Source organism: Pelobates fuscus, chromosome 3 (genome assembly GCF_036172605.1).
Source record: "Pelobates fuscus isolate aPelFus1 chromosome 3, aPelFus1.pri, whole genome shotgun sequence".
In the NCBI taxonomy this organism is placed as follows: Eukaryota; Metazoa; Chordata; class Amphibia; order Anura; family Pelobatidae; genus Pelobates; species Pelobates fuscus.
This window is the reverse complement of record NC_086319.1, coordinates 220,410,046-220,425,227: the sequence shown is the minus strand read 5'-3', so window position 1 is coordinate 220,425,227 and position 15,182 is coordinate 220,410,046. Positions and strand designations below refer to the sequence as shown.

At 48.3% G+C, this 15,182-nt stretch overlaps 1 protein-coding gene across 1 annotated transcript in view; it reads right to left on the bottom strand.

The window, feature by feature from the left end:
• COG5 (component of oligomeric golgi complex 5) overlaps positions 1-15,182 on the bottom strand; it is a 498,415-nt gene that overhangs the window by 456,268 nt on the left and 26,965 nt on the right. The window contains exons 4-5 of the mRNA XM_063448101.1: positions 1,090-1,144; positions 933-1,002 (exon numbers count right to left, since the gene is read on the bottom strand). Of these exons, the coding sequence (XP_063304171.1) occupies positions 933-1,002; positions 1,090-1,144 (125 nt within the window). The remainder of the gene's footprint in view (positions 1-932; positions 1,003-1,089; positions 1,145-15,182) is intronic.

Genomic DNA, 15,182 nt, shown 5'->3' with positions numbered 1-15,182 from the left:
GCTGTCTCCTCCTCCGCTCCGCTCCTCCTCTGTATTGCGTCGGCCGGTGGGCGAGACTGATCCCGCCCACCGGCCGAGGAGACCTAATGCAATGCCGCGCATGCGCATTAGCGCTCCCCATAGAAAAGCATTGAAAAATAATTTCAATGCTTTCCTATGGGGAAATGAGCGACGCTGGAGGTCCTCACACAGCGTGAGGACGTCCAGCGACGCTCTAGCACAGGTTTCCTGTGCTATGAAGGAGAAGTGACCTCTAGTGGCTGTCTAGCCACTAGAGGTGGAGTTAACCCTGCAAGGTAATTATTGCAGTTTATAAAAAACTGCAATAATTACACTTGCAGGGTTAGGAGTAGTGGGAGTTGGCACCCAGACCACTCCAATGGGCAGAAGTGGTCTGGGTGCCTGGAGTGTCCCTTTAATGTCTGAATCATTGTGGGGTGGAACAGTTACAGGAAAAAATTACACCTATCCTGATTGCTCCACTTTGAGATCATCAATCTAGAATTGCTTGCTATAAATAACTATCTTTGACAGTTTGTAAGTGTAGATTGTGAAGGTGCTGTGAATAGTATGTGAGTGAGGCTGCAAGGTGTAATGAGCAAAATGCAAATTCCATTAATTTACTAGTCTAATCTGCAAACAGACAAGTGGATAATTATCTCTTTTCTCTAACAGGTAACCCTAAGCTATATTTACCCAAGCTTGGTAAATAGCACATTCAGGGTTATTCACTATGATGAGAATTCAAAGTGAATGTTACATTTATTTATACAATATTTTACCAGGACATAAGGATATAGTAGTCAAACTGGGAAAATTATAAGGTTCCGGTTCGGATATATTGGCATTATTTCACTTTAGTGAATAACCCTGTTTGTCTGTTTAAAATTACATAGATAAGAATACAGAAATACGCAGATAATACAGCCTACCTGTAAACGTGCCAGCTGTGCAGTCCGCGACACAATCTTGTTGTATGGATCAATAATTTTTGCTCTAATTCTATAAACAAATTAAAAAAATATATATATATCACCAACAAGATATGTTTATAGGCTTCCAATAAAAGACATTTGTATGTATACATACCTATCAATTGCACTTTGCAAGGCACCAATTCTAGTCTGCATCATTTGGAGAACACCTGCAAGGAGATCCATTAAAGTATATGAGAACACACTCTTTGATTAATGCATTTACATTTGTGATAATAGAAAGGTTATAAAATTCAAGTTACTATAAATCAGCCAAATCATTAAAACCACTTGTGCTGCCAAACAGGTCTGATGCATCAAGACATGGACTCCACAAGACCTCTGAACATGTCATGTGGTATCTTACATCAAGACATTAGTAGGAGATCCTCACCAGAACAAATACATTACGCAGTAGTTGTTCTGGTGATTATAGTGTCCCTTTAGGTCCTGCAAATTGGGAGGTAGGGCATGAGATTTGTTTTTCCAGCACATCCCAGATGCTAAACTGATTTAAGATCTGAGGAATTTGGAGGCCAAGGCAACAACTTGAACAGTGGCATCTCTAGGATTCATATTTAGGGGGGGGGGGCACATGGTGGGCCAGGGACAAAAGTAGGGGGGCAGTTATATATATATACACACACACACTTAATTCCTCTGCAAAGTGCAATCTCAGCCAGGTAGGTAATGTGTCACACCTTAGATGTAGCCGGACTGTCCGTTCAGCTCACATCTCCCCTATGGATTGAAGAATTCACGTCTCTCCCCCCTCCCCCGCTCCCCCTTCCCCCCTTCCATCCATGTCTCTGTTCCACCCTTCTTCCATGTCATGGAACTTTCAATGTAGTGTAGTGAAAGTTATTCACTTCCATTATAAAATAATGTGCCTCCCAATAAAATCTGATCTTGACTTACCCACAAATCATGTTAATAAATTATGCGTGAAAAGTCATCCCAGTTAGCTAAATATTAATATATTCACATTATTAAGCATTTCTCGTTTTCGAATACATTCTGAATCAACGACGAGTTGTGGATGTCCTCTAACCTTAAAGAATAAGATATCCAGGAAGCAAAATTAGCTACATGTGATCAAACAGAGAATGGATTATTTTGAAGGGTGAAGATGGAAAAGAGAGAACTGATTACAGTTAAGTGCAATTTAAGTAAACTTCTAAGAGGAAAATAATTGAGAAAATTGGCCCTTTAAAACACTTTTTGCTTGCAGTTGTTAGATTGCATTCAATGTGTGTCCTACAGTGCCACCTGCTGTGCACAATCTGATAGAATTAACTCATCAAAATGACAAAATTGCCAGTCGAAATGGTTTGAAAATGGTTGTCTGACTGGGCACTTTCTAAGTCTGCATATGACGTTGTACTATATTTTAACACACAATTAATGTCACAGGGTCTTTGGCCCCAACGTTTATATTCAGCATTCACAGTGATGTACAATACTTATTTATAAGCCCTCAAAGCTAACTGTATATAATGGCCATAATGCCTTCTATATAAAATATAGATACGTCCTTAGAGCTCACTATACTAGTCCAATTACAAATACTCTGAAAAGATTTTGATCTTGTGTCTCTAATCTTGCTATGTGTATCTCTTTGTTTAAAATTAGACACTGTTGCAATATAAGGATATAGATACAGTATTACAGTGATAGCATCTTTAACCCCTTGAGGACACATGACATGTCTGACATGTCATGATTCCCTTTTATTCCAGAAGTTTGGTCCTTAAGGGGTTAAAGGCTCATTTGGGCATAATTTTAATTTTATTTCAAGACACGGAGGATCATATGGTGCATATCTCTTTCTTTACTTAGCATACAGCAGCAAAGAGAAACCAATTAGAAAAAGGCATGCTAATACGTGACCTCTCAAACTCCACCCTCTCATATGCAGGCATCCCTATAACCCAGGATCATACCCTTCAACTTCCTCTTTCTTTGCTGCTCTGTATGTAAGCGAAGTATTTTTCAGACCTCCTTTTAAAGCTTGATAATTGCTGTATATAAGGTATGTTTCCTATTAGACAAACAGCCTGCTGGCTGTCTGATGTATGCAGTTATCTGTTTGTGCTTTTACTGCTTGTCAGCACCTGCATTTATGATTGTTTTATGCTTGATCTGTTACTTGCCTGCCTGGCCCTGGCTCACCTTCTACCAACGTTTTTCCCCGTTTCTTCACGGCCTGACACCTGTTTTTTGCGGTATCGGACCGCGTGTGTGACGTCATCAGACCACGCCCCTTTGCTTCCGGTCTTCCATGGCCGGCCTCTCTGCTTCTGTGTGTGCTCTTTGAAGGCTGTACCCCCTGTGAGTGGAAAAAAGGTAAAATAGAGACCTTTTTTCCCAGTTACTTGTGGGGGGGGAGTCTCACTCATTTTTCTAAAATTTGGTCCTCTGTCACCTCGGACGCCTGGGTCCTCCAGACAGTCCGAGGGTACCGCAAAGAATTTGTAATGACCCCTGTGCAGTTGTGTCCTCCCCATCCTATTGTATTCTCCATGTCCAACCTGCGCTTGGTTAAAGCAGAACTGAAGGAATTACACCTCGAAGGGGCGATAGAACCTGCATGTCCAACCCCTCATGCATATATGAGCAACTGTTTCAGAAAAAGGGCGGACAGATCAAGGACCCGTGATCAACCTCATTGATGCCCTGGTGTGCTAGAGGCACTACAAAATTAACGGTATCCACTTTCTACGTGATTTACTCCTCACCGCAGATTGGATGGTGAAGTTGGACCTCAAAGACATCTACCTCACAGTTCCCATCAACACAGACTCAAGGGACTTCCTGCGATTTCTTTGGGGGGAGAGAGGTGGCGGTTTACTTGCCTGCCTTTCGGCCTCTCATCGGCACCTTGGTGCTTCATCAAGATGTTTCAATCTGTTATGGCTCTGCTGCGGGCTCGTCCAACTGATAATCCTCATCCTGTCCCAGGATCCGGACACCCTTCGGCTCCATCTACGGTGGGCCGTGGACCTCCTCTCTCAGATTGGTTTCCTCATGAATTGGGAGAAGTCACAAATGACTCCAGCAAGAAAGATGGAGTTTCTGGGATTCTTGATCAACTCAATCGACAAGACCTTGAATCTACCTGCCTCCAAAGTTCGTTCCATCAGGAAGGAAGATCTGTCGGACCCTGTCTCATCGTCGGATTTCCCTGAGACAATTGGCTTGTGTGATTGGCCTCGTGACGGCGTCGGTCCAGGTGCCTGGACCCTTGCACTACTGTGCCCTTCAGATTTTGCCCTTGCGCAGAGGCCTATCATATGGAGATCACATCTCTCTGTACGCGGAGACGAGAGACGAACTCTGCTGGTGGATCCTCAATCTGGACGTCTGGAAAGGCAGAGCCATTTTTGGCCTGCAGCCGGAGGTGTCCATAGAGTCTGATGTGAGTCTTCACGGTTGAGGAGCCAGTTGTGGCACGGTCTCTACGGGCGGTCGCTGGTCTCCTGAAGGATGCAGTTTGCACAGCAACTGCTTGGAACTGCTGGCGGACTCCTTCGCCCTTCTGAGCTTTTTAGGCGGTTATGCCAATGTCTGTGACCAACGCATGGACAATGTATCAGCTGTCTGATACATCAATTACCTGGGCGGGACCCATTCAGCGGTCTTAGCTACGTTGGCACGAGATTTGGGGATTTCTGTTTGGCCAGGAATATCATGTTGCGGGCAGAATACATTCCCAACTGAACCGGCAATTGCTCCTGTTCTTCAGTTGGTGACCGGACCCGGAGTTGATGGATGTGGTCGCAATTATGCTTTCCCTCCATTCTCCATGCTGCCCAGAACACTTCTCCAAGATCGTTGTCAGCAAGTGATGATCGTTCTCATGGTGCCATCGATGTCCCTAGGCTGCTCTCATCCAAATAAAGGCTCCTTCTGGACCCCGAGGTCGTCCTCACCCGCTGGTGCATGAGGGTCAGCTCCCTCTCGTGACGTGGCTGATTTCTGGGGACCTTGGGATATCTCGGGACTTTCAGACTCAGCTAGACGCCTTCTGGCAGATTCATGGGCCCCCAGCACTAGTGCCACTTACTGCTCAGCCTGGAGCGCGGCTCAGGACGTGGATCCCGTTTCAGCCACTGTGACGGAAATACTTCCGTTTCTCTCGTCTATGTACGATTCAGGACAGGCGTATTGCACGATAAACATCGTGCCAAGTATAGTTGCACTTGGGACGTGTCTTGCATCCTCGCGTTGTTCTGGCCTCTGGATTTGGATTTCTCGCTTCGGCAACTGTCGGCTAAACTGGTTACTCCTTGCTCCCCCATGTGTCTTACCTGTCAGTGTTAATTTTGGCGACTAATTTCAATTTAGTTTTAGTCAGTCATAGTCTTTTGACTAAAAAGCCATTTTAGTTATCTAAATTGTTTTAGTTTTAGTCGACTAAGTCGACTTAGTTGACTAAATCTGACGAAAATTGTTAGTCGACAAAATTAACACTGGTTAAAATGAACCTACTCCTAATAATAATTAGCTTTTTCCTGTTCTATTTACAGGAAGGGCACTTTGTCACACATCTTCCCTTTGGGGGGAAGACTAAACAGGTACCTGACCTTCTGCCGGTCAGTACCTAGGTTAGTCGGGCAGCCCACCCACAGTAAACAGTTCACAGAGTAACCCCCCCACAAGAAATGGTACTGGCCTGTAGGTTCCAGGTTGTAGTGGGACAGTTCAGCCTCCTCAGTCTCCCTGGCGCAGCTAGGCAGACAGCTGGGGTTACTTGGGGGGCAGAGGCCAGCGGCGCTCTGCTCTGCTGCCAGCTCTTCCACTGGGTTAGCCTGTGGTAAATCAGGCTCTGGACCAGGGAAAAAGGGAGGGCAGAGGCTAGCAACACTCTGCCCGGATGCCAGCTCTTCAGCTGGAAGGGGGTCAGTGGGTATCGTAGGCTCATCCACTGCCCCCAGGACCCGGTCGGGATGTAGCAGGGGAGGGGAAGGCTTGCTTACCTCCTCCTGGTATCCCTGCGGGGAAGGTTGGGGATCTGGACCGCCCGTCGAGCATCCCTGTAGGACTGGCACAGAGACTGCGGTCCCATCTGTGCCAGTGTGGTTAGGGTTGTTTTCCCCCTCACCCGGTATCTCCTGCTGCGGTGGGAGGGGGAGGCCGGCTGCCCCCACTCCCCAGGACGCTGGTTGCTGTAAGGTGGAGGGATCCACCATCACCTCCTCTTGGAACTCAGGCTGCCGCTGGGAAGAGAGACCGGTTGTCTCCTCTTTGGCTAAACAGCCCGGTCGCTGGGGGGCAGGACCGACCATCCCTACCCCCTGTGCTGTATGTGCAGAGACCACGGTCCCATCTGCACAGTTGTGGGGCTTACTGTCTCCCCCTGGTACATTAAGCTGCCGCTGGGGAGAGGGGGTAACCAGCTCCTCTCCCATACATACTTCCAGCCGCGGGGAAGGGAGACCGACTGTCTCTGCTCCCAATACAGAGTCCTGCTGCTGGGGAAAGGAGACTGGGCTCTCTATTCCCGGTAGGACACTCTGCCGCTGGGGAATGGAGACTGGGCTCCCAATTCCCTGTATATCACACTGCCGCTGGGGATCTGAGCCGACCGCCCAGCATCCCTGTAGCTCACCTTGCCGCTGGGAAGGGAGGACGCTGCTCTCCTCTCCCTGCAAGGTACACTGCTGCTGGGGGACAGGACCACTTGTCTCTGCCCCCTGTAACTCAGCCTGCCGCTGGGGAATGGAGCTTGGGCTCCCAATTCCCTGCAATACCGGTGGAGAGACCTTGGTCCCATCTCCACCTGCCGCCTGGGGTTCCTCCCAGTAAATCTCAACAATATCTTCCCAGCTGAATGGGTCTGGAACTGGATCTGTCACCTTGCTGTCCTGCTGAATCTTCTCAATGGAGTGGAAGAGACCTCGGTAGTCCTGCTCCAGTTCCCACTCCATGGTTGCTAGGTGAAGCAGGTCTTGCCCTACCTCATGGGGGTCATCCCAGTCATGCCTAGCCTCCCTTGTGTAGAAAATGTCCTGAAGTCTGGTCTGCGCAGGGCTCCCGAAGTCCGTCTCTGCAAAGGACTCCCATAACAAGCCAGGACCATCAAACTCCTCTCCCTCTGGCTTGTCATGCTCGGCTGTCCAGGGTATATACTGTGCCATATACCACCAGAGTGCCTGGTAGGCATCTTCCAGCCAAATCTCCTGCCATACTCGGAGCTCCAATTCCTTCACCCATTCCTCCAGGGGCTGCTCTCCCAGGAAGGGCATCTGCAGGGCCACTTGCTTCTGCAACCGCTGCTCTTCACTGGGGAGACTCTCACCCCGCTGGTATTGTACATTATCCAGGGCCTGGTACCAGATGCTTTTCCTTAATGCATCCCGGCGATCCAGGTCCTCCTCCTCGTATAACACTGCTGGTTCCATTCTGTTGCTTTTAGAGTCGCTGTACTGGGACATGCGTTGCCCCCACTTGTAAATCCAAAGAAATGGTGTTTCCTGTAGCTGTCCTTCTGGCTGTAGGAACGATCCCGCCGCTTGCCACCAATTGTAACGGACCGTTTCAGCAGACAAGGGGTTAAAATCCGTTTAGGCGATATGCCCCTTTCCGAGAGACAGGCATAGCTACTGCAGAACACCAAACTCCCGAACTGGATACAAAATAGCACTCCAAACTGGAACCTCACGAATAACTGCTAGCAGACAAACAGGAAAAGCAGACATCAGCTTACACTCCTAGCAATCGATCTCCAACAGCATACAGTGAATCCCCCCAAGAACGAGACAAGGCTCCGTGTTGAGGGTCAAGCAGTGGTCTCAGGTCTGGAACACCCAGCCTGCTTTTTATTACAGTTGTGCACATACAGGACACACCCAAGGGGAGGCATAAAACAACCAATCAAGTAACAGTACAACCCACACATCCCCTCCCCTCAGCTAAGCAATTAACATAATTATTACCGTATATACTCGAGTATAAGCCGACCCGAATATAAGCCGAGGCCCCTAATTTTACCCCAAAAAACTGGGAAAACTTATTGACTCGAGTATAAGACTAGGGTGGGAAATGCAGCAGCTACTGGTACATTTCTAAATAATATTAAATCCTAAAAAAATTATATTAATTGAATATTTATTTGCAGTGTGTGTGTATGAATGCAGCGTGTGTATGAATGCAGTGCGTGTGTATGAGTGCAGCGTGTGTATGAATGCAGTGCGTGTGTATGAGTGCAGCGTGTGTATGAATGCAGTGTGTGTATGAATGCAGTGTGTGTGAATGCAGTGTGTGTGTGTATGAGTGCAGTGTGTGTGTGAGTGCAGTGTGTGTGTGAATGCAGTGTGTGTGTGTGTATGAGTGCAGTGTGTATATGAGTGCAGTGTGTATGAATGCAGTGTGTGTGTATATATGAGTGCAGTGTGTATGAATGCAGTGTGTGTGTGTATATGAGTGCAGTGTGTATGAATGCAGTGTGTGTGTATGTGTGCAGTGTGTGTATGTGTATGTATGAATGCAGTGTGTGTGTGTGTGTGTGTTGCAGAGCATTGGTTGGGGGTGGGCAATTTATTTATTTTTTGTAATTATTTTACTATTTTTTTATTATTTTTTCTTATTTTATTTTATTTAATTATTATTTTTTAAATTATTTTATTTATTTTTTATTATTATTTTGTATTATTTTATTTTATTTGTACTATTATTATTTTTTTTAATTATTAATATTTTATTATTTATATATATTTTTTTCGTCCCCCCTCCCTGCTTGCTAGCTGGCCAGGGAGGGGGGCTCTCACTCCCTGGTGGTCCAGTGGCATTGGTGGTTCAGTGGGGGGAGAAGGGAGGCAGGCAGGGAGCACTTACCTCTCCTGCAGCTCCTGTCAGCTCCCTTCTCCTCCGCGCCGGTCCGTGCAGCTCCCTCTGTCAGCTCACACTGTAAGTCTCGCGAGAGCCGCACTATGACCCCGCGGCTCTCGCGAGACTTACACTGGGAGCTGACCGAGGTGCTGAACGGACCGCCGCGGAGGTGAAGGGAGCTGACAGGAGCTGCAGGAGAGGTAAGTAAACTCTCTGGCAGCCCCTGTCTGTATTATGGCAATGTAAATTGCCATAATACAGACACTGACTCGAGTATAAGCCAAAAAATGTGCTGAAAAACTCGGCTTATACTCGAGTATATACGGTACATACAGTAAAAGTACAGTTTCTACACATACTCGGTAACTTTAAAACCATACATCACATTCACATAAAAATACATATCCTCAATCAATCCATTCAGGGGAACAACATATAAAAAATGGCATGAATCAGACCAGGGGTTCAAAAGTTAGTAAAGTATCTTTTAAAACCCCTGTCAGCATGGCTTCCAGTTTAGACCGGTTTTACAGAGTCTTCTCTCCTGGAGACACAATGGAGAAGTAATCCAATTACCTCCCAGTACAGAGACAGACTCCACTGAGCACATGGGGAAACAAAGACAGTAAAACACTTTAAAATACATAAAGTCCCCTTTTACACATAACACATTTCACATATCCCAAGATAGCTGGGATCTGGGCGCACAAAACTACTGAATAGCGCGCAGATCCTATTCACACAGTTCAATTGCCATGGAGCTAAAGTCTTTCCCATAGTCTTTCATTATATCAATAGGCTCCATGGCATAGCTATCTGGGGTATCACCGCTCACACAGGGCAAGTACCGAATGGCCCCACTGTATTTAAAGGGCCAGAATGAGTGACATGCACTCTGTTAGGGCCGAATACTGTTTTTAAAGGGCCCAATCTCCCAGGGACCATAATCACATGGCAAGAGGCTGGCAAGAAGTCCTCTCCAGGCCCAAGTGGCGAAGGGCACTTCATCACACACCGCCTTTTGCAGGGCTTTGAGTAGGTGTTTCTGGTTTTGCTCAGGAATTCGAATGTGCTATGCGGCAGCCCCTCTCCCCCAGCAAGCAGGCCCCTCCAAGTACAAGTGGCAAGGTTACTTTCGCCACAGTTTTCCTGTTGAAGAAACAGGAAGTCTATGCGGTAGTATATTTTGTGGATAGCCGAGTAGTGAATGTAATCCTTAGTTGAGGGGATTTTGGCTCTCCAGCAGTCTATCAGTCAGAGTGTGCGGAGGGACTGGTGTATGCTTCTTAGGGCACTCTGAGGAACGCTGCTGTGTCCGGAGGAGAAGTCCAGAACATTGGGACGTTAAAATCCCTGCCTAGGTTTAGGATCCCTTTAGTAAAAGTGGACAATTTAGCAAGTACTGCGCACATAGAGCGGGATTGGTTGTGGTTCAGCGCGTACACATTTGGTAAGGTGTACCTACTGCCCATTATGTCACCCTTCACAAAGAGGTGCCTGCCCTCTGGGTCGACCACCCTATCCACCTCCGTGAACTGTAATTTTGCTTCTACAAGTATGGCCACCCCTGCTCTACGCGCTTTGGGGTAGTTACAGAAGTATTTCAATGGGTAGTGTCTGTTCTTAAGTGTGGGAGGGGCGATTGCTATGAAATTAGTTTCTTGAAGAGACGCTATGGAGGTGTGGTTGCGTAGTAACTGCAGTTTTGTGTAACTACTTTAAGCGTGTCAGGTTGATATGTCATTTTTGTGCACCTGAGTGCTTTGTGGTGAGGGAGCTTATGGACGCAGGGTGACAGGGAGCCCACGAACGAGGGAGAGCTGAGCCGACCTAATGCCTAGGCGGACGACCGGGCCAAGCCTAGGGCCCACCCCTCCTCTCGACCATGCGCAGCAGCGAGGGCAGAATCGCCCGTGGTATCAGCGTATGAACGTATAGAACATGATGTTGCTTAGCAGTCCTGACACATTTGGGTGAAGGTGGTTAAATTAGTGTTAGCATTGTGAAGCCAATAAATCATTACCACCACAACCGAGAACCCCCCCAGAACCCCCTGATGAAGCATAGCGAGTAGCCGTTGCTTTAGAGAAACCAGTACCCAGCTCCCCTTCCTCTGATAGCAGCCTAACTCAATAGGAGAGTAGGAGGGTGACTGATCATAGGTATTATGATTAACGTGCCTGTGTAAACGTTTGATGTATTCTCTTGTCCTATTCTGATTCCTCTGTGTTACTATTATCCTTTTTTAAATTTATTTTTCATGTTTTTATTTATTTTTCGTGTCCCTCCCCCCTCTGTCAGTTTGGGAGCCAGACCCATTGAGGCTACACTGGCTGGGAAGATAAGCTTATTGAAGCTGTGTGGCACGGAGCTCAGCTCTTAAGCTGCCATCTTGATCATGGATCAGGCAACGCCCCCCCGCCAAACAAATCTTATTGATTTTTTTTTGATTGGGTAACTAAAATAATATATCAGGGTGGTGATAGACATTAATTACCTAGATGTTTTGACACTGTTGCACATAGAAGGCGTATCGATAAACTGCAATCTTTAAGTTTGGATTCCAATATTGTTAAATGGGTTAGGCAGTGGCTGAGTGATAGGCAACAGAGGACTGTAGTCAATGGAGTAAGGCTATCCTAACTATAAGATAAGGCCAGGGACTAATGAAAGTATTTAGAAAATTGGGCAGACTAGATGGGCCGAATGGTTCTCATCTGCCGTCACATTCTATGTTTCTATGTAAAGACTTCTCATTGAGCAGCACTGTCTGTGACTGAACAGTCACAGAAAGTCTGGGCGGGGTTAGAAGAGGAGGGCTTGCAAAGGCAGAGATCTGCAGTTTTTGCAAGCTGTTTTTAGATATAACTCCAATGAGAAAAACATGCATATTTAAATGCATGCAACAGTGATTTTTATTTATTTTGTATTTGGGCAGTGGGGTGTCCCTTTAAAGCACTGCAACTGAAGATAGGATTACATTTACTGAAAGCTTAATACATAGTGATACCTAGCGAGCAGGGCCGGCGCTTCCTATAAGGCGAACTAGGCAGCCGCCTAGGGCGCCATATAGGAGGGGGCGCCCTGCGCCCCCATCGCCGGCCCTTTAAATGCCACAGCCGCCTGAGCGCTCTATAAAGAGCGCTCAGGCGGCTGCCGTACTGCCTCACCTCCCCTTCCCTGTAGCGTGGGAGGGGGGAGAATATTACAGGGAGGTGAGAATATTACAGGGAGGGGAGAATATTACAGGGAGGGAGGGGAGAATATTACAGGGAGGTGGTGGGGGGAGAAGATTACAGGGAGGGAGGGGGGAGAAGATTACAGGGAGGGAGTGAAGAAAATTACAGGGAGGGAGGGGGGAGAAGATTACAGGGAGGGGGGGAGAAGATTACAGGGGGGGAGGAGAATACAGGGGGGGAGAAGATTACAGGGAGGGAGTGAAGAAAATTACAGGGAGGGAGACGGTAGAAGATTACAGGGAGGGGGGGAGAAGATTACAGGGAGGGGGAGGGAGAAGATTACAGGGAGGGGGGAGAAGATTGGAGGGAGAAGAAGGGAAGATTACAGGGAATGAGGGGGGAGTGGAGAAGATTGGAGGGAGGGGAGAGAAGAAGAGAAGATTATGGGGGGGAGAAGAAGAGAAGATTACAGGGGGGGAGAAGAAGAGAAGATTACAAGGGGGGGAGAAGAAGAGAAGATTACGGAGGGGGAGAAGAAGAGAAGATTACGGGGGGAGAAGAAGAGAAGATTACGGGGGGAGAAGAAGAGAAGATTACGGGGGGGGAGAAGAAGAGAAGATTACGGGGGGGAGAAGAAGAGAAGGTTACGGGGGGGGAGAAGAAGAGAAGATTACCTGGAGGGGGGGGGAGAAGAGAAGAGATTACAGGGAGTGAAGGGGGAGAAGAAAATAAAATTACTGGGGGGGGAGGGGAGAAGATTACAGGGAGGGAGGAGAAGAAGAGAAGATTACAGGTGGGAGAAGAAGAGATTACATGGACAGGGGGGAATAAGGAGAACACGGGGGGGGAGATGAGAACACAGGGAGGGGGGTTGAGGAGAACGTGGGGGAGGGAGAGACCACTAAAGGAGGGAGGGGTGGTGGAGAGACCACTACGGGAGGGGGGTGAGGAGAGACCGCTAAGGGAGGGGGGTGAGGAGGATAGACTACTAGGGGAGGGTGGGGGGAGAGGAGAGACCACTAATGGAAAGGGGGGGCAGAGGAGAGCAGAGACCACTAAGGGGGAGAGGAGAGATCACTAATGGAAAGTCGGGGAGAAAAGGAGACCACTAAGGGAGGTGGGGGGGAGAGGAGAGACCACTAAGGTGCAGGGGAGATCTCTAAGGGATGGGACAGGGGGCAGGACAAGGAGCTCTTTCACACTACGCACACACACAATGCATCCCTATACACACAGAAACATAACATGCTTCCCTTACACACAGAGAAACACACAATGCATCCATTACACACACACACACACACACACACACACACAATGCAACCCTTACACGTAAAGACAATGCATCCTTTGCACATATACACAGAAACACACAATGCATCCCTTACACACACTGCTTCTCTTACACAAACACAGAAACACACTGCTTCTCTTACACACACACAGAAACACAATGCATCTCTTACACACACACTGCATCCCTTACATACACAGAAACACACTTTGCATCCCTTATGCATACAAACACAGATTCACACAATGCATCCCTTACACACAACAAGAAACACACAATACATCCCTTATACACAAACACACACTGCTTTCTATCCCTTACACAAAAACACACTGCTTCCACTACACACAAACACACTGCATCATCTACACAAACTGGTATCCCTATACACTACATCCCATAAGCACACACATTAGATCCTCTACAGTAACACATAAAACATCCCCTACACACTCCACTCCCTGTGAGCAAACACATGGGTGGAACATGTAGGTGGACTTATGGGTGGGCCTTACGGGCATACTCACCGTCAGGCCCTGGGGCCCAGACCTTGAGCTGTGTAAGGGGCCCTAAAAAAATGGAGCTGCTTGCCGTTCTCCCAGAACATTGAATTTTGTGACCACAGTTACAAACAGCCTCCAGAGATCCTGTTCTACACCAGACCAGTGGAGCCAGACTGCAGCCAGAGCCCATCACCATCCTCATCTGGTTGTAAGTAGGCAATCTAGTATATTATTAGTGACACTAATCTATAATTTACCTCACATTAATAGGACACTGTAGTCCCCAGAACCACTGCAGCTTAATAAAGTGGTTCTGGTGTCGATAGTTCAGCGGTTCCCAAAGTGTGGGTCGTGTGATAGAAGTCTTGCGAGCTCCCAGAGCGTTACCATGGCAACACTCTGGGAGCTCGCGAGACTTTTATTACACTGTCTGCAGCTCTGCACCCGGCGGAGCTCAGACCGAAGAGTTATCCCACCGGACCACCAGGGAGACACTGGACCAGGGATGTCTAATGAAGGTAGGGCACAGAGCCCAAACAATGCCCCCCCCACCCCAATGTAACCCCTTCTCTGCCTGCCCCCCCACCCCCAATGTAACCCCTTCTTTGCCTGCCCCCCCTGCCCCCCACCGTAACCCCTTCTCTGCCTGCCCTCCCCACCGTAACCCCTTCTCTGCCTGCCCTCCCCACTGTAACCCCTTCTCGCATACCCCCTACTGTATCCCCTTCTCTGCCTGCCCTCCCCCCACTGTAACCCCTTCTCTGCCTACCCCCCACTGTAACCCCTTCTCTGCCCACCCCCCACTGTAACCCCTTCTCTGCATACACACCCACTGTAACCCCTTCTCTGCCTACTCTCCCCACTGTAACCCCTTCTCTGCCTACTCTCCCCACTGAAACCCCTTCTCTGCCTACCCTCCCCACTGTAACCCCTTCTCTGCCTCCCCTCCCCACTGTAAACCCTTCTCTGCCTACCCTCCCCACTGTAACCCCTTCTCTGCCTACCCTCCCCACTGTAACCCCTTCTCTGCCTACCCCTCCACTGTAACCCCTTCTCTGCCTACCCTCCCCACTGTAACCCCTTCTCTGCCTACCCTCCCCACTGTAACCCCTTCTCTCCCTGCCCCCCTCCCCCCACTGTAACCCCTTCTCTGCCTACCCTCCCCACTGTAACCCCTTCTCTGCCTACCCTCCCCACTGTAACCCCTTCTCTGCCTACCCCCACTGTAACCCCTTCTCTGCCTAACCCCCTTACTGTAACCCCTTCTCTCCCTGCCACCCTCCCCCCCACTGTAACCCCTTCTTGCCTACCACCCACTGTAACCCTTTCTCTCCCTCCCCTACACTGTAACCCATTTTCTGCCTACCCCCCACTGTAACCCCTTCTCTCCCTGCCCCTCTCC